The sequence below is a fragment of the Peromyscus maniculatus genome, chromosome 12, assembly GCF_049852395.1.
Source record: "Peromyscus maniculatus bairdii isolate BWxNUB_F1_BW_parent chromosome 12, HU_Pman_BW_mat_3.1, whole genome shotgun sequence".
Taxonomy (NCBI): domain Eukaryota; kingdom Metazoa; phylum Chordata; class Mammalia; order Rodentia; family Cricetidae; genus Peromyscus; species Peromyscus maniculatus.
Window position 1 is genome coordinate 60,252,377 of NC_134863.1, and position 25,029 is coordinate 60,277,405.

Below are 25,029 nucleotides of genomic sequence, written 5' to 3' on the forward strand. Positions count from 1 at the left end.
CTAATTTTTGTATAAGCATTGTTTTCTGAATACTTCTACTTATGTGCCTGTTTTCATGTCTTTGCTCACATTTGTATCATTAACAACATTTTAGTACGCCCTCTCTCCCGCTTTCTTCTCTTGGATTCCTTATGGAATTGGCTGTGAATGAATTGGAATCACATTTTTATGTTAGTGACAAGTAAGAATGCCAAACATCATCTATTTGAGGCTCTACTGTGAACAATTTGCGTGTTCACAGCCTATAACAGTTCAATTAATACATCCAGATGGTTTAATTCTTTCTTAGTTTGTTTAACCACTGTCAGCCCACAATATCAACAATGGACACATTATAAAGATAATCTATAAACTAAAAGCACACATTGGTAAGAAGTCTCTTTGAAAGGCAAGGTTAAGGAGAATGCTGTAAGATTCATGTGTGGCACAAATCCTAATTGGTCTTAATAATAAAAACCTGTATCAAATATCAGGAAGAAAGCTGAAAGACAGAGGAGCAGAGCAGCCAGCGATTAGTTCTTACCTCTATGAAATCCTCAGCTTGCAAAGGCCAAGCTCCTGTTTCCTCCTGCCTTATATTCCCAGCCATATCCCTTCCTATCTTCACCTTCCTAGTGCTGGCATTAAGGGCATGTGACTCCCAAATACTTGGATTAAAGGTGTGAGCCATCACAGCCTGATTCTGTTTCTGTTTTGGACTGGAACAATCTTGTGTAGCCCAGTGTGGCCTTGGACCCAGAGAGATCCTTCTGCTTCTGCTCCGGAGTGCTAGGATTAAAGGTGTGTGCCACCACTGCCTGGCCTCTATGGCTAACTAGTGGCTTAGCTCGGGACTCTGATCTTCAGGCAAGCTTCATTTGCTAGCTCACAAACAAAATATCACCACACTCAGGAGTTTCCTGTGGTATATATAGAGCTTTCTTTACTTAACTAAATTTGAAGTAACCAGCAAAGTTAGGGCAAAGCAGCAAAGCAAAATAAAATGAAAGAAACAGTTAGAAAGTAAAATTTAAAGATTATGGCTCCAGTGATATAGGAACATGTAGGTTATGATCTTCAGTAGATTTCTGTCTGAGGATAAACAAAGTTAGGAAGTGTGAATCAGATAGAACGGGACCATTGTCCCAAACTTCCTTTTATCTACCCAGTGATTTTGGGTCAACAGAATCCCTTGTTTACCTAAAATCTCTTGTTTTATCTCTTTAAAAAATATATAATTAGATAATGTAACTCTGTTAAAGTCATCTGGGATATACCAACACACAATATTCCATCTTGGCATATGATGGCTTCTTACTTAAGGACACTTGGAAAATCAAGTCCCTCTGATTCTTCACAAGATAGAACTCCCAATTGTGTATTGCTCACTCTATGCTAGAAGCAAAGAATTGTTCTTAGTATTAGAGAAGGGAGCTGGAGAATTATGTAAAATGTACCTTGCTCAAAATAACTTATGAGGTAAATTATGTGAAAAGTACTTGCCACACATATATAAGGACATATAATTTGATCCTAGAAACCATATAAAAGCTGGATATTATGGCACAAATCTGCAATCTTATCCCTATTAGGAGATGACAAAGACAAGTGGATCCAGGGTGCTTAGGATCAGTCACTCAGCCTAATTACATCCCCTTTATGTTCTGTCCAAAGACATTTTAAATTCATAAAACTATAGGAAAACACCCATGCCAACTTCTGGCCTCTACATGCATGTGCATAGAGGTGCCCTGGACCACATATGTACAACCAGAGAGACACACACACACAAACATCACACACACACACACACACACACACACACACACACACACACACGTGAATGTTGACGAAAGTATAATAAAGTATAACAAGAAGTTAAAGCCCTGCCTCCACACGTTCTTGGATGCACTCCTGAAAGAACATTTATTTTCCTTTGTTTCTCTGTTTATTGTATATGCTACTTCACAGCTGCCATTCTTTTCAACCCTAACTCATAAATATTTAGGGGCTGCTACTTGGGATCTTCATTTCATTGTGAAGACTTTTGTTTCATGCAAAATTGAAATGTGTTTAATTGTCTCCTGTTTTCATATTTCAAATTAATTTCTCTGCCCAATTAGAGACCTTAAAAGGGTTGAGGCAAAGTTTGTGTTCGTCTACCTCTTACTATAGTGCTGTGAGCAAATGAGGGATAACATTATGGAAAAGGCATCTGCTATGTTCTGGGCCCTGTGTAAATGGTAGTTTTCTCTTCCTTCTTTCTTCATCCTGGCGTCCCATCTTCAGTGAAAAACAAGAGTCACATTAACAAGCTAAGAAATTTTGTGCCTCTGACAGTTATTCCATGTTGTGTGTTGTTTAGAGTTCATGCTGTGGAGGAGTTTGATGTGATCACAGTGACAGTCCATCATGTCAGTGAAAGACAGCAAATAGTACAAAACTAGCCACTGACCTTTAGTGAAGCTTGCAAAAAGTATTGAGAATGTAGTCTGGGAGAACTTGTCTGAAAGGAAGGGTGGTGTCTGAATATCAGTTCTCTGTTTAAAAAATCATTTTATTGATTTATTTTATGTGTGTGGACAGGAGAAGCAATCAGGTCCCATTGTTGGCATGTGGAGGTCAAAGGACCATTCATAGGGGTGAGGTTTTTCTTCCTCAGTGAGGGTTGCAATTGAACTCAGGTCTTCGCACTTGGCTGCATGTTTCTTGATGTACTGAGCCATCTCACTACCCTAAATCAGCCGCTTTTTAAATGCCTGGTGTAATCAAATAATGGCATTTAAAATGTATATTCTTAAATAAAGTATCCTTTAATATGAGCTTTACCTTCAAGGAGCAATAGAACATCTTACTGTATGGCACCTTCCTATGCCTTCCTTCCTCAGGCAAACATGCCTAGCCCTAAGCAGTGCTTCTGGGACCAGAGGCCACATGGTTGGAACAGTGTTCTCAGTGCTTGGAAACAGTGGTTTCTTATACGATTGTTGAAGACTGCACCAGAAACCCCTCTGGGTACTTGTCTGTGTAGAGATATGCTGGTATCTAACAACCACTGTGGAATTTGCTGAATTTTTAGGGCTAAGTATTAACTTTGGGAAAAGTAGCAGATTTTGGTCCAAGGGGATTGAAGAGACAATAAAAAATTAATTAGATGGATATGGTTTTTAAGCTGAGCATACATTTTGAAAAACAAGCTTCTATGAACAAGCTTTCATTTATCAAGTAAGCTAAAGATAAAAGTACTTAAGTTTAAATAATTAAGTTAAAGTATGAAAAGTAAGGGAAAGTGAATAAGATATTAGTATGTATTACAATGTTGCTTAACTGCCATCTTACTCAGAGGCAAAATAACATTTCTCCACATTTGGATAACAATGGATTGTAATGATGTAAATACAAAAGAAAAAAAACAAGCAAAACAAAACTTGGCTTCTTTCATTGTGAATAAAATATGAAGGAACTAGGAATTTCAAATATGCCTTCAATGTGTGAGATGTGAGCAGCTTTTATTTTTCTCTTTTTCTTTTCTTTGTGTGTGTGTGTGTGTATGTGTGCATGTGTGTGTGCATGTGTGCGTGCGCACACACGCGAGTGTGTGTGTGTGTGTGTGTGTGTGTGTGTGTGTGTGTGTGTGTGTTCCTGCACATAGTTCTCCAAACTGAAGTGCCTAGATCCAGAAAGGGAAATGTTGCATGGAGTTTTATAATGGGAAGGGGGGAGATGTGATTTCTAGCTCTGTGCCTCTGGTCATTTCTTCATTTTGCAGGTATTTCTTGTGTTGTCTAAGTAACAGGTGCTCTGCTGGCTCTGGGGATTAAACAGCTGTGAACAAAATGCAGTAGCTGTATGACAGAAGCAGAGATTTATTACTTGAAAGAAGATATGTAATACATCAGCTGTTAAAACCAGTTATATAATGGCACATGATTGGTTTATAGAAGGGAAGAGATTGCTAAGCAGAAAATGGCCATAGTATCACATAAGTGATAAATTATAATGCATTAGCTTGTGGTTGGTAGAAAACTAGGTGCACATAGATGTGGGTAGCATGAAATATGGTTGACATTTAGTGGAACTCTGCCATAAATACAGAGAATTCTAGCCAAAGTAATAGCTAGACAAGTATGTAGGTGAGAGGAACTCAACTATGCTTCAGGCACAGAAGCAGACCTCTGTGGCTAGTATTGAGTGTGTAAGATAATGTCAAAGTATGGAATCCAGATCAGCATGGACCCTGTTACCATGCCTGTTAACTGGAAATTATTGCAAGTGATATGTAGCTTTGTTTAGTATGACAGGCATGCTCTACCCGGGCAGGTCATGGGCCGGGTATAGACCATTATTCTCAACCTGGACATACACTACACATTTGCAAAGGACCAGGACATAGATGATATGGCGATTTGATGAGATATCCCCCATGTTTCCAGGCATCTGAATATTTGGTCCACACTGGTGACACTGTTTGAGTAGGTTTAGGAGGTGTGGTCTGTCTAGGGAAATATGCCACTAGGGGTGGGCTTTGAGATTTCAAAAGCTATGAACTTATTTCAATGTGTTCTCTCTGTTTTCAGGCTGGTAGTTACTCTCATGCTTCCATATTGTGATAGAGATTGATTCTGGTATCCTTTGGATCCATAAGTCCAAATTAAACCATCCATTCTCCAACATTCTCTAAGTCATCTTGGTCATGACAGTAGGAAAGTAACTGATACAGATGACAATATGTAATACCCTATAATACACACACACACACACACACACACACACACACACACACACACACATACACACACACATTCTAAGCATACCATGGAGCTCTAAGAAATTAGATCCTTAAATTTGATTTACCATATGGTCCAATATACTGAGGAATGTAAGCTCCTATTGTTAGGACTGTATGTCTATTATGATAATGCTTGCCTGTAATATTTTAATTTATTTATTACAAATAGTTCATTTTTATTCCAGAATATATCTGTGCATGATTTACTATTAAATCTCTTCTTCTTCCAGACTAGATTAGAATTTTTTCAACTGCTGTCTTATATGATAGTAGATCTGACTTTAAATTCTGATTTCATCTGATTTCACATGATATGTGGCCATGTGAAAACTAAATATTGATACTGGTATAATTCATAAATTGGCGTTGCCTGGAGAGCAAATCATATGGCTTCTGGCCCAAGTCTGGCTGTTGCTTGTTTTTATAAATAATTTTATTTTGAAATTCAACAATCCTCGGTACATGTTCACTGTGACCTTTGCTTGACAACAGAGCTGAGTCATTGTAGCATAAGTCAAGGCCTCCAATGGCCGACAATGCCTAGGATGTTTATTTCCTGTCTGTACAAGAGAAGTTTGCTGACCCCTGTCATGATTTGTGCCTCTGAGAATTGTTTTGGGAATTACATAATTAATCATGCAAAACATTCATTATAAAGTGTAGCATTTAGTAAGCACGTATTATATATCAATATTTTAATTTCACCAGATGAAACTAACTTTAATAAAGTATACCATTGTTTCTATACATTTTTGCATATTCATGGAATAAAAGAACCCAGTTTCATGGCTTTACTTTTAAAAATTGTACTTATTTTGTTGACACTAATCCATTTTCACGTTAACTTAATTCCAGGATGCTGTAAGTTCGGTTTTGCCCATGAATCTATCCTTGGAATTTCAGTCATTTGTATGTAAAATTTCTTGATTATATTTGATCCATCTGGACGATTTGTTAAATTAATCATTGCAGAACTCTTTGAAAATCTAGGCAGCAATGTGCAAATGCAAAATTTATGAATGAAACAAACAAGAAGCTGAGGATTCCTCAAGGATGCTGATGTTTTATGGTGCCATCCTTTTGTGTCCTCACTGGAGACTTAGGCAACATTTGAGGAAATGTTCAATATTTAATCATAGCATTCTTATCCCAATGTAGGCTATACATGCAGGCCAGTGTGAACTTTAACTATGGCCTAGGCCTACTACTCTGTTTTTTTTTTTTTTTATTTGCAATGTGTATTTGCCTAAATGCCCATGTATATTTTAACTTCTAATAGAGAAATGAATTCATTAATGAGAAATAAGATTAGTAAAGGATATAGTGATTTTATTTTTGTAGTGGTAAATATGTTGTAAAGATCCCAAAAGAGGAATTATAAAAAAGAGGATAATTTTTTCTTAAATTTTCTAACTAATGTCTTACTCAGTTTTCTGCATGATGTTAGTACTCTACATTTTCCTTTAACTAATCAGAGACACTTGTAGCTCTCCTCTTACACGGTAGTTATTGTGCATTTCTTTCAGGAACCAAGGAGTTTTGTTGTATGTCATTTCTTTTTCCTCTATGTATGCCTCTGTAAAATCATTTTAGCATGCTTTTTCCCCCCTGCACTGCTTTTGACTTAAAGCTTTGTTTTCAAAAAGCATTTATTTGGCATCTATTTTTAAAAACATTTTCTATGTGCATTATTAATTCATAGCAGAGCAGTTGGACTTAAATTAATAGAAAAGTAGTATAATAGATGGTTCCCCTCACAAGACATTCATGGGTAAGGAAACTGGAACTCACTCATAAATGTTGCCTTGCAGGGGCATGATGCACAGAATTGTGGAAAAACTTCATGCTGGATGTTCGAGGGTGGGTAGAGTTATAATAGGAGAAAGATGGAAGATGATGATGATATTTGGGTTTTATGTGATAATATTTTTGTTCTAAATCTATGAGTGTATGTTAATTCAAATCATTTAGTCCATATTCTGAAACTCAGATATCCTGATCTTGAATTTCCCTTTCAGTCTACATTTAATGCTATGAGAGTATATAAAATTATAGAGAAACCAACTCCATACTTTCCTTCAGAAATCATTACTCTGATGTCTAGAAAGATTATTTGTTCCTGTGAACTTTGGTAAACTTTGCTAGAATTCAGTTTTTACTCTTAATTAAGTTCTATCTCCTTGTGTATTAGAACTACAATGGTCATTTTCATTAACTTAAATAAGGCGTAATTTTCCCATGAAATACATCAAGGTAGGGTACCAGATATCTTTATTTTTACAACTCCGTACTTACACACACACACACACACACACACACACACACACACACACACTCAATAAAATAAAAAAATTAAAAGGAAAATAAGCCAGCGAGAAAGGAGACAACAGACATGCCCATTAAGAGAGTCAGAAGTTCCGCAGGACAGAGCTTACGTCTTATGGGTGGATGCTGTTTTCATCAGTGTATCTGTTAAGCCATCTTTTGAAAGGGAACAGCTTAAATATAAGATAATGAGCATTGTATATTTAATTATAATTTAATAAGACAATGAGGAATTAGAAAGTTGAGAAATTTCTAAAATGTAAATATTATAATAGCTCATTTAAATGATATTCTTATTAGACATAAATTGGAATGAAAAAGTTAAAATATATATAAATAGTCAATTTTTCCCAACTTTCACCTTTAAAATAAGCCCACAAAATTACTGGCTAAAACATATTTGTATTGCTGTGTATATAATCAAATTACTGTCCCTTTTTTTTTATAGTCAGCTTCATTTTATAACTAAGATGAGGTTTTTAACCATGTTTGAAAAACATACATTTGCATGTTGCCTATATGTGCCTACCTAATCCACACTAATTCATGCCCAGAATAACAATGATATTAGCATGGCCTCTGTGAAGGTCCACAGAATACCTCAACTGTGTCTGAATAAATGTTATGACTTTCATGAAACAGAAGCATAGCTTGGCAGAAGATAGTGACAAAGTTTTTCCAAGATTTAAAAGCAAGCGTGTGTGTGTGTGTGTGTGTGTGTGTGTGTGTGTGTGTGTGTGTGTTTGTGTGTGTGTGTATTTGTGTGTGTGTGTGTATGTTTATAGGTGTGTGCACATGTGTTTACATGACTGTAAAGCTCAGAGGATAGCGCTCGTTTTCTTTCAATTATCTTTCTCAATTGCCCACCTTCTTATTTTTTGAACTGGAGACCACCTTTTCAGCCAGACTGGCTGTTTAGCAAGCCCCAGGGATCCCCCGGCCTCTGCCTCTGCAGCACTCACGTTGCACCCGTGTGTCTTTGTGCCTGGCTCTCTACACGGATGCTCGGTACCTGAACTTAGGACTTCCTGCTTGCTCAGCGAGCACTTTATCGACTAAGCCATCTACTTAGTCACTGAAAGTCTATTTTAGAAACAAAGATGTGTTGAAAAATTACCTTTGGCAACAAACTTTGTTAAGAATATAAATGACAGGAATCAGTGAACACACAAGTATTTAAAAATCTATCAATGACTTTCTCACTCTGGGCACTCATTAACAGAGTGCATAGTTTGCTGATTCACATTGCGTCTTTCTGTCAGGTCATTCACTTTTACTTATTCTGCCCTTGTTGCTCCATTGCTACCTTTACCATATGTTTATAGGTGCATGCAGCATGTACACGTATATACAAACATGCTTAGACATTTTTGTGTATAGAACATACACCTGCACATACTGAAGCATGCTCCTAAAAGCTTGCTTTTTTAAAATCTTCCTTGGGTAGATAATATATACTAAATTAGAGAAAAATAAGACTTGAAAAAATTTGAGTATTTTTAGGATAGGTTTACATTTAGGACAGAAATCTAACACTATGTTATTCTATATTGTTCATTCATTTGTTAAGGTATACCTGCAGTCCTAGTGAGGTGGCATGTAGGATTAGTTCCAGCATTAGGGAGGCAGAGGCAGGCAGATCTCTGTGAGCCCAACTCCAGCCTTGCCTACAGGGCAAGGTTCAGGTTAACCAGGCATATATAGTGGAAACCTGTCTCAACAACTGGCAAACAAAAAGAGAATACCTTTTCTGAACTCAGATCACTTAAGTAAAAACCATTTTGATGCTATATATCATAAGCTATTTATAACTCAGGCCCAAAGAGAAATTTACAATAATTACAATAATTTTTTGCATACAAATAATTAATTTTTACAATAATTAATTTGAATTATCAGGATTCATTGGATATAATTTGACCAAACACTATGGTACCTTATATCATATGAAGATGTACAGAATAAAACCCAGATAATAAATAGAACATAGGAATCTTCTGTCATTTTTAGTGTAAGTGCTTCTTTTCCAATGTTTATATTATATAGTTTTAGTATTGCATGTGTATTAATGCATTGTGGTCACATCATGCTTTTCTCGGAATTTATAGTTTAAAGCATAAGCAAAATGATCAATATGTACACTTAATTTAAAAAGTGGTATGTTTTAGATAATTAATTAACAGGAAGTTGAGAGGGGTTGGATGGTGGCAATTGGATCTGAAAGAAGTTATATGGGGGGCTGGATATTGGGTAAGTACAATTAATACTGTGTGCATGTATCCAACCCCCAAATAATTAATAATACATTATACTACCAAAAAGATAAAAATGATCTCAGAAAAGCTTTCCTCAAGCCTACATGGTTACTTCAGTTCAAATACAAATCAGAACATCAAGGATTTTGCTTCATGCATTTATGATTCATTCTTGACTAGCTAGCTGTGCAGCCACGGGACCTGAAGAACAGCTAAGAGGAATGTGCTACGTTTCTTGTTGTTTTTGTGAGTTAGCCTCAGTTTAATAATATCTTTTATTTATTAGTACAGGACATTAGTGTGTTTAGTAACATCTGTTGACCCAAGTTGCTTATTTTGAAAATTTCAGGCAATATTCTGGACCACAAATAAATAGAACATTAGGCAAATAGATTTGAATTACAAAATGTGATTTCATTAAATAATGTCATTATATCTGATTACATTTGCTTGCCAAGAAAATTTGGCTGTGTTTTATTTCATTACAAAGTTTATTGGCAGACTGTGAGACAATCAACAATTTTGAGTTTACAGATATTTTGGAAAAGTCTTAATATTGGAATTATCTGTGCATGATAAAAATTTCCTTAATACATCTCATTACTTGATTAGAAACTGACTATTTCAACCCTTTAAACCAATTAGAATCCTGATTACTTTGATTGCTGGGGATTCTTAAATTTATATATCATCTTCTGTGTATTTAGTTTACATAAAAGACATCTATGATTTAAACATTTTAGTAGCTTTTGATTAACAAGAATGTCAGCTATATATCTGTACATTTTTCTAGATTTTTAATATAAATATTTAAAACAAATATTAAAACCATGTTTATGCTTCATTTAAGTGAAATTGTGGTGTTTTACTCAAATGAGTGAACGTATTATTTGTTCCTAATTCATGTACAAATAGTTCACCATATTTGGCTGCTTATCTAGCATTTTCATGCAGACCACTGATGTAGTTTTGGCATCATAGTCTAAATGTTACCACCTAGCTCTCTCAATGGATCAGACATTAGGTTTCACCACCATGGCTTATTAGGGGAGGGTTAAGTGCCTTATATCAAGAGAGTAATCTAAAAATTAATGGCTGACCTTATATGTTGGAACACTCCAAAACAATACTGCCATGATAAATTCTGGTTTAAATTTTTATGGGATTCTAGTCAAGTGTATATATCAACTGAGTTACCAGCTGTCTGATGACATTTTGAGATATAAAAAATCAATTGAATTTTTTATCATACCATTTACCAGACATTTTTTATTCCTTGACTCAAGGTAACCATTCAGTTGAGAAGCCTGAGTTCATTCCTGTAGCTATTGAGCACATTATGTGGCATCTGTCATTTGGTCAGACTTTGGGATATATCATGACTCCACTTTCTCTACTCCAGAAAGATGAAGAACATAGAATTTCTTATTACTAAATTTAAAAATTCTAACATATAGTATTAGTCATCCCTCAGAAATATTTATTTTGACTCATGACATACTCCCTTAAGCTTGTTCTAGTGTCACACTAAAAATGCAGATTTTTAGATCCCACAAACTAGTTCATTCATGTATGACGTTAATGCTTTCACTCTCCTCGTGAATGCAGGAGAGTTTAATTCAAGACATCATACTTCACCTAGATTTTTAAACTTCCTTTTGTTGATCTTGAAGTCTGCTTAGCTTTAGAATAAAATGATGTTAAAATTATGTTTACTTTTTACCCATATTAGTAGCACTAGTTATTTTATAATTACCTAGCCAAAGATAGTTTCTGGTCTTGTAGAGAAAAAAAAAAAATTACATGGTACATAATTAGAACGGTTGTCTGGAAAAATACCTGCTGGCAAGTCTAGTAAATTTCAGAAGGCTTTTACTATTTCTAGGAATGGTAACCATCTCTTTCTGTATATTCATTGTGCAATGTGGTTATGCTGAATACCTGCTTTTGTTCTGGAAGTCTAGACTGTTATATGTACTGTGGGAGCTGGTCCCTTGCCACAACCCACATAGATTTGGCATTGACTTGACTCTCAAATGATGCCAGGGCAATCTTTCCCTTTGCTGACTCCATTTTATATGTTTATGTATAAATATCCTGGCTAGTCATAAGTGAACCTATATCCCAAACCTTCTATTGAAGTCCCTTAGTGACTCACTGAACTCTGCAGGTGGCCTTGACTACTCCTGAACCAGTTCTATTTTAATTTGAGTTCAGTGAACTGAGATAATATATTTATTTTATAAGCAAATACATCATTTACATCAAATTCAATGTTTATGTATTAAAGCCAGACATAAAGATAGCTACATCTTCATTCTAGTACCCTGGTAACACTCCATGATCTGACTTTTTTTTTAATCATTACATTCTACATTCTGTACATGCAAATACATGTGCTTATCTGCTTGTTCTGTGGAATCAACATTATTTTCTGTGATTCTCTGTCTGGAAAGTTCTCTAATTCCCTTATTTACTGACTTGAATATAATCAGTATATTTCAAATGAGTTTGGCCAGTCTCTAAATCTCAGTCTTATGATTTTACCAATAAAGACTGGAGAGTCAGAGGCAGGGGTGAAAACCTGAAAGCTCAGAAAGGCCAAGGAACAAGCAGCTGACCTTCCTCCTTAGGCAGTGTCTTGCAACTTCTGCCATCCCAAACCAAGAAGGCTGCCAAACTCCAAGTCCTTCCTCACTGCTTCCTGTGCATTTTCTTTCCATTTTCTGAACTCCTTCTTACTCTGTATGACTACTTCCTGTAAACTAGTTGCTGGCTCTGCCTCTGGACTCAAGGTTGATTTGTTTAATTAATGCAATCTTGGGATTCACAGTGTGGTCAAATATCCATTCCATGACACCAGGCCACTGAGTTTACAGTCAACTATATTGTCTGCATGTCGTATGGTAAGGTAATACACACAATTGCTGGACCACAATAGTGGAATGCTCTTTATAGGTTCACATTTCTTTTTTTATCTGATTCTTGTTGCTTCTTTTTTCTTATGCAACAATGGCCAGGTATTTATAAAGTATTAGTCATATAGACCTAATTATTTTTGCTTAACTGCTTCTAATAATCTAGTAGTAATAATTAGTAATCTAGTATTAATTAACAATATAATAATCTAGTTGAGCATGTTTAACAGAAATGTAATAGTACTCTGTCTATTTGTCTGTCTGTGTGGGAGTGTGTGTGTGTTCACTAATGTGATGATTACACATGTGTATGTGCATGTGTTTGGAGGCTTGAAGTAAACTTCACTCAGGTATGCCTCCTCAGATGCCTTCCATCTTGTTTTCTTGAGACAGGGTATCTCACTGTCCTGTAGTTCCTGATTTAGAGAGAAGCTAGCTATCTGCCTAGACGTAGGGATCCCTTATCTTTGCCCACCCCCCATCATCGAGGATTCCAATCATAGGCCATAGTGCTTGTGTATTTTACATTGGTTCTGGTATTGAACCCAGCTCTTCCTGCTTGCATAGCAAAAACATGTTACCAACTGAGCTATCTAGTTTTCTCTGGAGACTTCATTTTTTAACTTAGGCCTTTCTTTCTTTCTTTCTTTCTTTTTTTTTTGGTTTTTCGAGACAGGGTTTCTCTGTGTAGTTTTGCGCCTTTCCTGGGACTCACTTGGTAGTCCAGGCTGGCCTCAAACTCACAGAGATCTGCCTGGCTCTGCCTCCCGAGTGCTGGGATTAAAGGCGTGTGCCACCACTGCCCGGCTTAACTTAGGCCTTTCAATTACGCTTTTTAACTTTAAATTTTTATGTCTCAGTTTTTTTTCCTGAGTCTATTTTCTACATGTTGTTTAGAAAAGTGAACTTTCAATGTTAGTTTGCACTGTTTGTTCATGCTGTGCATCTTTATTCTCTTCAGTCATTTTGTAGGAGATACATTCATTTTATCAGTGAATCTTCAAAAATAATGACATTATTTTGGAGCCAATACAAATTTGATTTATTCTTTCCAGATGCACGATGATTCTTTTGGCTGTGTCTCTTAGATTTTAGGCTTTGCTTCAGGTTAATAGTGCTTTAGAACTCTAAAGAATAAAAATTACCCATTGAAAGTTTCTAATTAGATACTCCATTGTCATTTGCTTAGTTTTGGAATATCAAAAGACAGTGTTGTTTTTTTGTTTGTTTGTTTTTGTTTTTCATCCTTGCAAATAAAATATATTTGCACATTGTCACAACCAGATGTTGCTGTTTCTTTTCATATGTTAAAGAATTTTATTGTTCTTTTTGGCCAATAGAAGAATAGGTAAACTATTGTAGTAAGAGGAATGAGTGATACTTTTTAGTTAAAAACATGACAGAGAAATGCTTTTTCAGTGATTGAATTCACATCACTCTTCTATTTGTCTCTGAAAAGCAATATCACATGATAAGTTTTTCCTTTTCTTTCACCTTCACAGATGTTAGAATGAAGTTTTATATGAATCTTTTTTTTACCTAAAGATTATTCAGTTTGTAGTATTTCTATTATGTGAAATTAATGTTCTTTAGTATAAACCAGTCATGTAAATACATAGAAATATATAGCATAAGAAAGGCAAAGTGCCACAAACCAGGAAAACCTGGAAGGCATTTGCTCTGTCTGCATGGATTAAACTTACAAAAATTATGTATAATACTCTCTACCCCCACACAAATAAAGAATAGTGAGTGTCAGATAAGGCCCAAGGACAGTTTGTATTGTCTTGTTTATGGTTTTATATATTTATCATTGAAACAAATATTCTTTCTACCCTGAGGTGGCTTTTACTAAAACAATACATTTAGGTTACTTTTCAGAAAGTGCATGTGGGCTATTGACATGGCTTAGTGTACCCATGCACTGCAATCCTGATGACCAGGGTTTGTATCCCACATAGCAAGCCTGACGTCTTACACAGGCTTCAGTTCTGGGAGATCAAAAGTGTAGTGGGTAGCCATTCCAGCTTGGTTCTGGAAGTTCCAACCCCCATTGAGACTCTGGCAACTGTCACGCCTACGAGGTGGGGCGAGGGGAGGCGCCTGGGGACCCGAGAGCTGGATGGGCCAGCGCTCGCTCTGGGCGCTCTCTCGGTGCCGGAACGCTGACCGGTGCAGATTGACTGTGCAGAGCTCCGGAGAACACCGCTAGACTGCATTACACCTTCCCCAGACCCTGCGACCTACCCATTATTTAATTTGTGAGTTACGCCATTTAATAAATATCCTTTTAACTACGTGGAGTGGCCAAAATAATTTCTCCAATACAAAAGTCTATTACTAGTTTTTGTGTTCATGGCAGGAACATGCACACACACACACACACACACACACACAAACACATAAATGAACCTTTTTAACAAGATAAAAGTATGTGCAACTATGTAGCATTATTGATAAGTATGTGTGCTTTTGAAAAGCAATGTTTTCAAACTATTATTGACATGCAAACCTGTAACCTATTCAAATCTTTTGAAATTTTCATATAGACTTGAATCTTCTTGTAGCTAGAGTTTTTCTTTCTGGGTCCCACCAAGCCCAGTCAGTCCCTTAGCCCACTTATAAAATAAACATACAGATGCTTATATTATTTAATTAGCTCAGGCCTACCATTGGCTAGCTATTACTTTTATATTCAGCCCATTTCTGTTAATCTATATGTCACCATTTGTTCCATTGCTTTACCTACTGCCTCTACATGATGCTCCCTGGATGGCAGGCTGGTGTCTCCTCCTCTCTGCCTTCCTGTTCTCTCAATTCTCCTCTCTGCTAGTCCTGCCTATACTTGCCTGTCTACTGGCTGTTCAGTATTTTATTTATCAATCAATCAATCATCCACAGTACTTTTTCTTTCTTTTTTTTTAAAGGAAGGTTTTAACTTTGACATAGTAAAACTACATATAACAAAACAATTATCAAGCAAGAATTACAGTTACAATATTAAAGAAGATATCCTATCTATCTTATATTTGTGAGTCTAAGGTTTCATATCTAACTTATCTTTTATCATAACTAAGGAAAATTATAACTATCTCTAGTCTTCAACCAATCAAAGACCTCAGAAGGATATACTATTATCTGAGAAAACGGAGAAGGATGTAAGTAACTTTCTGGAGTCTTGTATGGTAGACAAGAGACAGCCGGCAGCCTGGACAGTCACCTAATGTTCCTTTGTAAAGTTGGGGCATCTGTCTTCAGCCCACAGGGCTAGAGTCTCCCAATCACTTCTCTCTGTGTCCTGTAGAATGTTTGGCAGTTTTCTCTGCGAAGCAGGAACCTGAAGGACTATTTCACCAAGCAAAGTTCAGTGGTCACCTTCTTATGGGTCCTGCATGTCTAGTCAATACATTTTTTCAAGCAATCCAGGCAAGAACAGTTTCTTGTCCAAATGGCTATTATTGTCAAGAAGAAGATAAACTCCATATAGAGTGTCTTTGATGCTCATCCTCCTCTCTTAAGTAAATTGGTGCTGCCAGGAGCAGACATGTCTCACTGTCCAGAAAGTCTAAAGTTTTAAAACATTTTAAATGCCATATTATGTAGGTCTTTGAAGTGTTTGAAGATTACCTAATTGAATTATATCTCTATATACCTAGAAAACAACATGTCTATAAGTTTGACTATCATAATAGACTAATTATTAATCTGTATTTCTCAATTATCCATTACAACCTAATGAGTTATATAAACATAATACTTCAAACAAGAATAGAAATATACATACAGTATAACAAAATTAAGTTTAAACTTATATCAATATACTAAAATCCATAGCAATGTAAAACATTTCTAAACAAGTTGTTACTCTTTAAAAGTAGGCTCATTAATCTACCCTTTCATCCTATCATATATAAACTACCCCCTCCCTTTTTTTTTTTTTTTAAGAAAGAGATTGCATTTATAATCAACCTGCTTTAAATAAAAATATTGTTTTTTCCTGTCCCACACCAGAGGGCTCTTCTGATTTGGGACACAAGAATCTCTTAACTTTTTTTTTTTTTTTTTAAGCAATATGTCTGTGTTTAGAGAAGGAGTGAGCCAATTCCATCTGCAAAGCCAGCATGGTATATTTGGGAATTTGGGCATAGCTTTTTTTTTACTACTTGCTGCTGGAGGGGGGCGCTGTATCTTATGGGGACACAAAGAAAAATTTAGGATTATGGAGTAGTCTGTGAGGGTATCTCTTTTGAGCCAGTTGCCTTGAAACCATTTTGGATGTTGGATCATATGAGCCATTGTGTCATTGGAGACCTTTCAGGTGGTCTTGGCTGGTCAAACCTGATGTACCTTAATCTGGAACAAATCCATAGCCCCTGGCTTTCTGTGGAAACAAAAGCAGAGCCTCCTCTCCAAAGCAACATATCCTTACATCCAAATTTTGAAGTCAAGATACCTTTAAAACATACATTTTTTTTAACTCAACAGCTATTAAAATCAATTTTTTTTGTACTTAAAATCCCAAAGACAACACAATCCAGATTCTCTGTGTAATATCCATCTTTACGTGGCTTATTTTTATACTATCTTTACTGTCCCTTTAAAGACTTCATTTTTAAAAACCTCTCTCTCTCAGCCGAGCAGTGGTGGCACACGCCTTTAATCCCAGCACTCGGGAGGCAGAGCCAGGCGGATCTCTGTGAGTTTGAGGCCAGCCTGGGCTACCAAGTGAGCTCCAGGAAAGGTGCAAAGCTACTCAGAGAAACCCTCTCTCGAACCCCCCCCCAAAAAAACCCCCCTCTCTCATATATATATATATATATATATATATATATATATATATATGTATACACACACACACACACACACACACACACACACACACACATATAATAAAACTGTATATGACCCTGGCTAGCTCAGTCGGTAGAGCATGAGACTCTTAATCTCAGGGTCATGGGTTTGGGCCCCACGTTGGGCGCCATTCGTAGCTAGAGTTTTTCTTTCTGGATCCTGCCAAGCCCAGGCATCCCTTAGCCCACTTATAAAATAAACATACATGTAGATGTAACCAACCGTCTTATTAAATAAGAAACACAGAAACAATGTAAAAGAGAAAGCCGAGAGGTCAGAGCTCAGAGCTAAAATCTCACCCTTCCGCCTGCGGTGTCCCAGCTTCCCAAAAGAGAGCTATTTCTTGTGTGTAAATCGATTTTCCTGTCATTCTGCCTTCTCATTGGTTGTAAACCCAAACACGTGACTGCCTCGTCACTGTCTGAATGTACAGCCCCCTAGGTCTTAAAGGCATATGTCTCCAATGCTGGCTGTATCCCTGAACACACAGAGATCTATGGGATTAAAGGCGTGTGCCACCACCGCCACACTCTGTCTATGACTCTAATAGCTCTGACCCCCGGGCAACTTTATTTATTAACATACAATCAAAATCACATTTCAGTACAATTAGAATACCACCACACATACAGATGCTTATATTATTTAAACTGCTTTGCCATTAGCTCAGGCCTACCATTGTCTAGCTCTTACTCTTATACTCAGCCCATTTCTGTTAATCTATATGTCGCCACTTGTTCTGTGACTTTACCTGCTTCCTCTACATGATGTTCCCTGGACAGCAGGCTGGTGTCTCCTCCTCTCTGCCTTCCTGTTCTTTCAATTCTCCTCTCTGCTAGTCCCACCTATACTTCTTGCCTGTCTACTGGCCAATCTGTGTTTTATTTATCAGTCATCCACAACACCTTTTAAAATAACTATGATATATGTAAAGGTAAAGAGGGCATATAGGCAATCTCTACATGATTCCGTTCTACTTCTGCTGTAATCTAAGACATCTCTAAACTAATTTCCTAGTTTAATAATTTAAAAAAATATCAAAAATATATATATATTATTATACAAAAAATTTGATTATTGTACAGTTGCAGCATATCTCCTTTTATTGAGTTCTGTTTTATAAATGTGAATATCTTTCTTAAATGGTAGGGCTAGAGAGATGTCTTAGTAGATAAGGTATTTGCTGAGTAAGCATGAGAGTCTATGTTCATCCCCAGCACCCATGAAAAGATTCATAAAAGTGTGGCTGTACTCCCACCCCAAGGTCGGCACAGTTAGGAAGAGTTGCTGGGGCTTTCTGGCTAGGTAGTCTAGCCAGTCAGTAAGTTCCATGTTCAGTGAGATATCTTATATGTCTTAGTTGCTTATCAATTGCTCTGACAGAACACCATGACCAAGACAACTTATAAAAGAGAGTGTTCACTTTGGGGGTGACAGTTCTAGAGTGTTAGGGTCCATTGCCAACATGGGAGAATGGCAGCAGACAGGGAAGCAGGACACTGGACCAGAGCTGGGACTTTATATCTTGAGCACAAGGAGGTGACAGAAAGAGGTAACTGGGAATGATGTGGGTTTTTGAAATCACAAAGCCTGCTACCCATGACGTAGCTTTTCCAAGAAGGCCACTCATCCTAGTCCTTCCCAAACAGATTGACCAAGCATTTAAATATATAAGCCATGGAGAGGCCATTCTCACCCAAACTGCAACATGGTCCCAAAAAATAAAATGGAAAATTAATGGAATATTTCACTTGGTATCTCTATCTGACATGTACTTGGTTTTTTCACGCTCCAAGCTCAAACATGTTTACATAGTCACAAAACAAACAAACGTGTTAATAAAGTACAACTGAAATACATCTTCATAAGTATTTAACCCAAGCATCTCGAACTTCCAGGTTTTCCTTCATATTTGTTGCATTGCTTATGCTTCTGGGTTTTTATTTCCATATATTGTTCACGTATTCAGGAAATATTAAAGTTCAAGGTAACTTATTTCAAGTAGGTATTAGCATCAGCATTCATCTTCCCTCAGAGGTTAGAGATATACTTCTGGAGTTGAATGTGATGACTTAATCTGTGCTTATGTCAGATTGTTCTTTTATACGAAGGAGGTTTAAAAATGCATAAATTTGAGATGTGTTAAAGACTTGTATACACTATTATTGCTTTGTCATTAAGCTAAATGGGGTATTAAAGTATTAAAACTACAGTTGTAATAAGATAGAGAATTCAGCCATAGCTGTGCATCTGAAGGAAATATTAATTGACGTTGCCCTCTCAATTGTCCAAGATATAGTTGCTTCAAATTACGTTTTTAATTGAGTTATACCGTTCTTTTTCCTTCTGCTTTGATGGATGTTAGGCTCTGTGTGCTATAATTTATTAAATATGTGGGGATTTTGTCATTAGGCTTTCGTTTTTACTTCTATAAAAGAGTACTCTAGTAAATGTAAATATAATTCTTAATAAAGAAAATAGTCTCCTTACGTGACTATGATGTGATCCATGAAAAATCTTGATTAAAATTCAGTAATAAGTAACATTTTTATATTTAGTTACATTATCTACAGTGGACAATCTGGTTGACAAGAGTCAAGACCTGGATGAGACAGCATAGGCAGATGCTCTGTAATTCTTCTTTTTTCCCCTTTAATTTTCCTCAGATTTTGAAAGATTTTGTGGCTAAAGGGAATTTAATTTGTTTTCCTTTTAGGATGAGCTTCATTATACAAACGATATTGGATGTTTTCTACTGTTTGTATGTGTTTCTTGAATATCATGCTTGAGACAAAGGAGTAATTCTAATTCATACTTCAAACAAGTGATATGTAATGACTAAGGAAAACACTGTTTTCATTGTACTTAAATTCGTTTCTGTCTAATATTTTAGCTGGGAAGTTTTAAGATTCCTTCTGTCAAACATAAGATGGTGGTTGGAGGAATACTGCTTTGATGGGTTCCGTTTTGATGGCGTTACATCCATGCTGTATCATCACCATGGCATGGGTAGGTACCTGCTATGTTACAGATGTAAAGGATGAGCTTACTTTTCATTGTTAAGTTGTAGCTAGGTTTGGGGTTCTTCTATAGACACTGCATGGCCATCACAGGCAGCTCCACTTTGAATTGTCTATTGTTTATGCATTTTGTCTGGTCATTTCTGATATGAATTAATTAGAAAGAAATCCAAAAGTATACACTTCCATTTGAATGTGTCTTCTTATGAATAAAGGTCCTTAATATAAGGCTTTGAAAAATTTAAAGAACCATTTACCACAGCACATTCAGGATTTATTGAAGCATATATTCATCTTTTCAACCAGATAAAGAATGATAAATGATAACATTTTGTGCATTATACATGAAGAAAATATGCGTGCCATTTACTTGATTTAAATTAAATTCAAGAATTGATCAGGCATCATTTTGAAAGTTACACAAAATTAGACTCAAAATTTTAATTCCCCAAATATAGAGATGATTGGTAATTTTTTTTTTTGAAACTGGATCTTGCTGGTTAGACTACACTGACCCCAATCTCCTAATTCTTCTCTCTCAACCTTCGTCCAGAGTGATGGAATTTCAATCATGGGGCCCCATACTCAGCCTTTATTTTATTCTATATAAATACATTTTGGCCATCTATTGATGGTCACAGGGATCACCCTTATGAGTAGTTTGTGTCTCCACTGAGACACCATTGGAAAAAACTAAATTTTCATTTGCAAGTGGTTATTAATTGGAGATAATTTATGGGTTAAAAATGGATGACAAGTGCAACTCTTTGGTATCTTTGGAGGTCCTTTGTTCCATAATGTTTCTTCAGGGCATTTTTTTTTAACCTTACAGACCCTTTGCATAGATATTGTGTTTTTATAGGATGCCTGTGTGCATCTGTGTCTATATGAATTTCCTGTGCTCTTTCTTTGCTTTTTTCTTCTGTTTGTTTTATCCTAGTCTAATAAATTTGTTTTTGTTTTATCTTATTATCTTTCTTTAGATTCCTATTTGTTTTCTAAGATAAGACAGAAATGGAATGAATCTGAATAGGAGGGGAGGTGAGGAGGATCTCAGAGGAGCTGAGAGAGTGGATACCATAATCAGAATATGGTGTATATAGCGTAAATTCTATCTTCGATAAAATAAAACTTTTAAAACTATATGTGGGTACATCCTACCAACAAGGAAATAAAGATGAGATCTGTGTAGACAATAAATCTTGACAAGTGTCTTCTAAGGAAGGAGCTGAAGAGGATGACCATTGCTACCTGCCCTTAATCCTGACACTGCCAGTGCTTGGAGGAAAGAAGTTACAACTGTCACACACCAGGCTTCACCTATATCTGTCCTCCAGTTTAGATGGAAGCTGTCTTTGAAGAGACAAAGACAAACATAGAGAGAGGCAGAGATCCTCTCATAGTTTAAATCTGCCTCTGTTGAAGGCCAGGAAGGACCCAGGGGTCTGAGATATTGAGGAAATGAACAAAAATTTATGGGGATGTGAAATCCATTTCATGAGTAGAAAGCCCAAGAAATCATAAGGAAAAAAATTCTGAGTCTCTCTATCTCTCTCTGTGTATTATGCATATTAATTATATAAAATATATACATTAAGTAATATATTAAGTAATACATATTACTTAACATGTCAAAAACAAAAACCTAAAATTACAAAGCAAATGGACAATAGATTATAAAAATATGTGATGATGTAATTAGGATAAAGATGCAATATTTAATCTGTAAACTCTTTGAAGACATCATTGAGATCTAGGAAGAAAAAAGTAATTTATTTCATGGATGAAAACATGTCTGAATTTATGGTAGACTATTTCCCAAAACAATATATTCAGAATTCTTTGGAAATAAAGTGTGGCTTATGGTTTGATAGCTGGATGGTACAGAGCTGGAGAAAATAGGGAATTTTAGCTGAAGGATACAATATTTCAATTTTAAGACATATATTTGGGGGATATAACATATAAGGATGATCAGTATGGTCATCTGTATTATATTTCTGGTATGGAATTTAATTGAAAGTTACATTTTTTATGCCACCCCAGCCTTAACTTACATATATGCTCTACTAATAGTGAATAGGATAAATGTGATTAATTTGCTTGGGATAATAAATATACATGTACACCTATATGTAAGTATTATATTGGGCCAGCAAGATGGCTCCACAGATAAAAGGGTTTGCTATGCAAGCCTGATGACCTGTGTTAGTAAAACTGGGTGGAAGAACTTACTACATGAAATGGTCCTCTGTCTTCATTTGTTTATCTTCATTATACCTCAACAACAATAATAAAATAAAAATAATTTTTAAAGTTTCTCTGAATGACTGACTTATGGACGCACACTTTTTGTCCATTCCATATTGTAAATGAAAGAAGAATGATGTTAGTAGAGTGGGAAAAGTGACAGAATTATTATTGAGGTGTATATGCGAAAGAACATGAGGCATGGCCTTTTATAATTACACATTAACTTATCCTTTAGTGCCAGCCACCAGCAAATGGACATGATAAAACAAGGGTCAAAGTAAAGTGCTTAGGTAAATGGAACTGGGGGGAAGGCTGGTAATAAATATTGATTTGATTTAGTGTAAATAAGAGTAAATTGTCCAGGACTGGGGTAAGGGGAGGGGGGGAGGGGGGAGAATAGGGGAACCCATGGCTGATAGTAGAACTGAATGGTATTGTAAAATAAAATATATATATATACATATATACATACATATATATATATATATATAAAGAGTAAATTGTCAAAAGAATACACAGTGAATGATATGATCATTCTAACAATACTTGAAGCAAACAAAGTAAGAAGTAGGTTAGAAGAGGCACTAGAAAGTTTAGTGCTAATTTATTCATCATCACAGCAAATCTCTATTGCATGCTTCACAGCCCTTTTAATGTAAATAATAGTTCTAGGTTTAAAAGTGCCTTTCACATTCTCTCTTGTTTATCTCAGAGGGACCAAGTAGAACCCAACATTGCCATACTTTTATTTTCTTTGACATGTGTATTTGATGCATTCTGATTAAGTTCCTTTGCTGGCTCTCTTATCTCATTCCATTGCTACCAGCCATGCCTCTTCCCTCCTAGACCCTTTCCCAGATTCATTACTCGGTTTTGTTTGTGACCCATTTATTTCATCAGAACTATCTGTGTGACCAGAGGATTGAGACTCTCTGCTTGAGCCTATTGTGGTGGGTACCCACATAGAGGCAATAAATCCTGCCTGGATCAGTCCATACCCATTAGCTCAGTAGTGTGTGTTAGGGCCTCCTTAAGCCCTCCTGTACCCATGCTTTGCTGTCTCAGGGACTGTTATTTTTCTTTGTTTTGATATGGTAGGAATGTGTTGGAAATTTGACATTGTCATTCCATTTCAGTTGCATTACTTATTTCACTGCTATACAATTTAATTAGAATTAAATTACATCTTTAAAGTGCTCTTCGTGTTGTTTCTTTCAAACAGAAATTGATTTGCAGGATTTTCTGATCTCTGAGTATTGAAAAGGAATACTGAGTTAGTACATTTTCAGGTGGTAACTTTATTACATTTCCTTACAGTAGCACACTCCTCACAATTTGAGATATGTTTTCATAGACTTAAGATATACCTATTTATATAAGATATTCCTTTTCCCTGCCCCCTCCCTGTTACTCAGGTCAAGGTTTCTCAGGTGACTATAATGAATATTTTGGACTACAAGTTGATGAAGATGCTTTGATTTATCTCATGTTGGCAAATCATTTGGCTCACACATTGTATCCAGATTCTATTACAATAGCGGAGGTAAGACTATGTGATGTTGCACCATCTGACTCCCTGTAATACAGAATATTCTATTAGCATACAGTATTTGAATAACTAAACTCATGTCAGCAATAGTTGTAAAAAATGGAATTGTGCTCTGACCATGGCCCAGCTATCTTGTAAGGGTAGCACAATATTTGGAATTCACTGTTTTCCTAACAGGTCATCATTTACAGTAACTGCTTGTCACTATTCCATGGTTAGAAAGTACATGCCTGTGGTTAGGAAGTAAAAATGTCCTAATCAGTGGACAGGTCCTTCTGCCTGAGACCTTCAGTGGTGAAAAGGATTGAGTATCGATGTATGCCTGTTAGTGTATTAATTAATTAATTAATTTTCTGGTTGAATCATTAGAGATGACATGGATCCCTGCCTGCACACTTTTCTGAAGCATTTTGTGTTCAGATGTAGTTACCTTTCTTGTTCATGTTGTTGCTCTCAGGCTGCCAATGTTCACTAGTTAGTCATGATGACTAAAAGTTCACGATTTACTGTCCCAAAGCTGTGCTGCAATGGTATAATTTTGCATATGCACAATTGGCAATTCTCTTCTTGGGGATAAATGTGATAAACTAAGAAGTTTGTTAAGTGATTCTGCTAATCTTGATTTAATATTAACTCCCCCTGTGGTTTTACAAATCTTCTAATTAGAAATTATTAATAAAATTGAAGCTAGCATGTTAATAATTTTTATATGAAGTATAGTCATGAGCATATAAGATACTAATCTTATGTTTAAGAAGAGTCAGGAGATTAAACTGTATCCTTGTCCTGTTGGCATTCCATTTACTGGAGTGAGTTTCCTTCTTCTAGAATTTATTATTTTTATACACTTTTTCTGCCTGTCTGTTCTCAGAAGCAGTAAACTCTAGCTAGTTTAGGTAACTCTCTTGTTAGACTATAGTTAGAAACCAGTTTTACTTCTGTCAGACCTTTTGCCTTTTCAGTGTCATTTGGGTATATTTTCAAAAGATCGTTCTGAAACAAGTTCTTACATAAAATTAAAACACAAGTCCAAAACTACAATACACCCAGTAATAATTCATGGTACCTACTTCACTCCCTGTGCTCAGAG

The 25,029-nt window shown here is 36.0% G+C and overlaps 1 protein-coding gene across 1 annotated transcript in view; it reads left to right on the plus strand.

Annotated features, from left to right (window-relative positions):
- Gbe1 (1,4-alpha-glucan branching enzyme 1) overlaps positions 1–25,029 on the plus strand; it is a 258,120-nt gene that overhangs the window by 163,955 nt on the left and 69,136 nt on the right. Inside the window, exons 8-9 of the mRNA XM_076549097.1 lie at positions 20,011–20,126; positions 23,806–23,933. Coding sequence (XP_076405212.1) covers positions 20,011–20,126; positions 23,806–23,933 — 244 coding nt within the window. The remainder of the gene's footprint in view (positions 1–20,010; positions 20,127–23,805; positions 23,934–25,029) is intronic.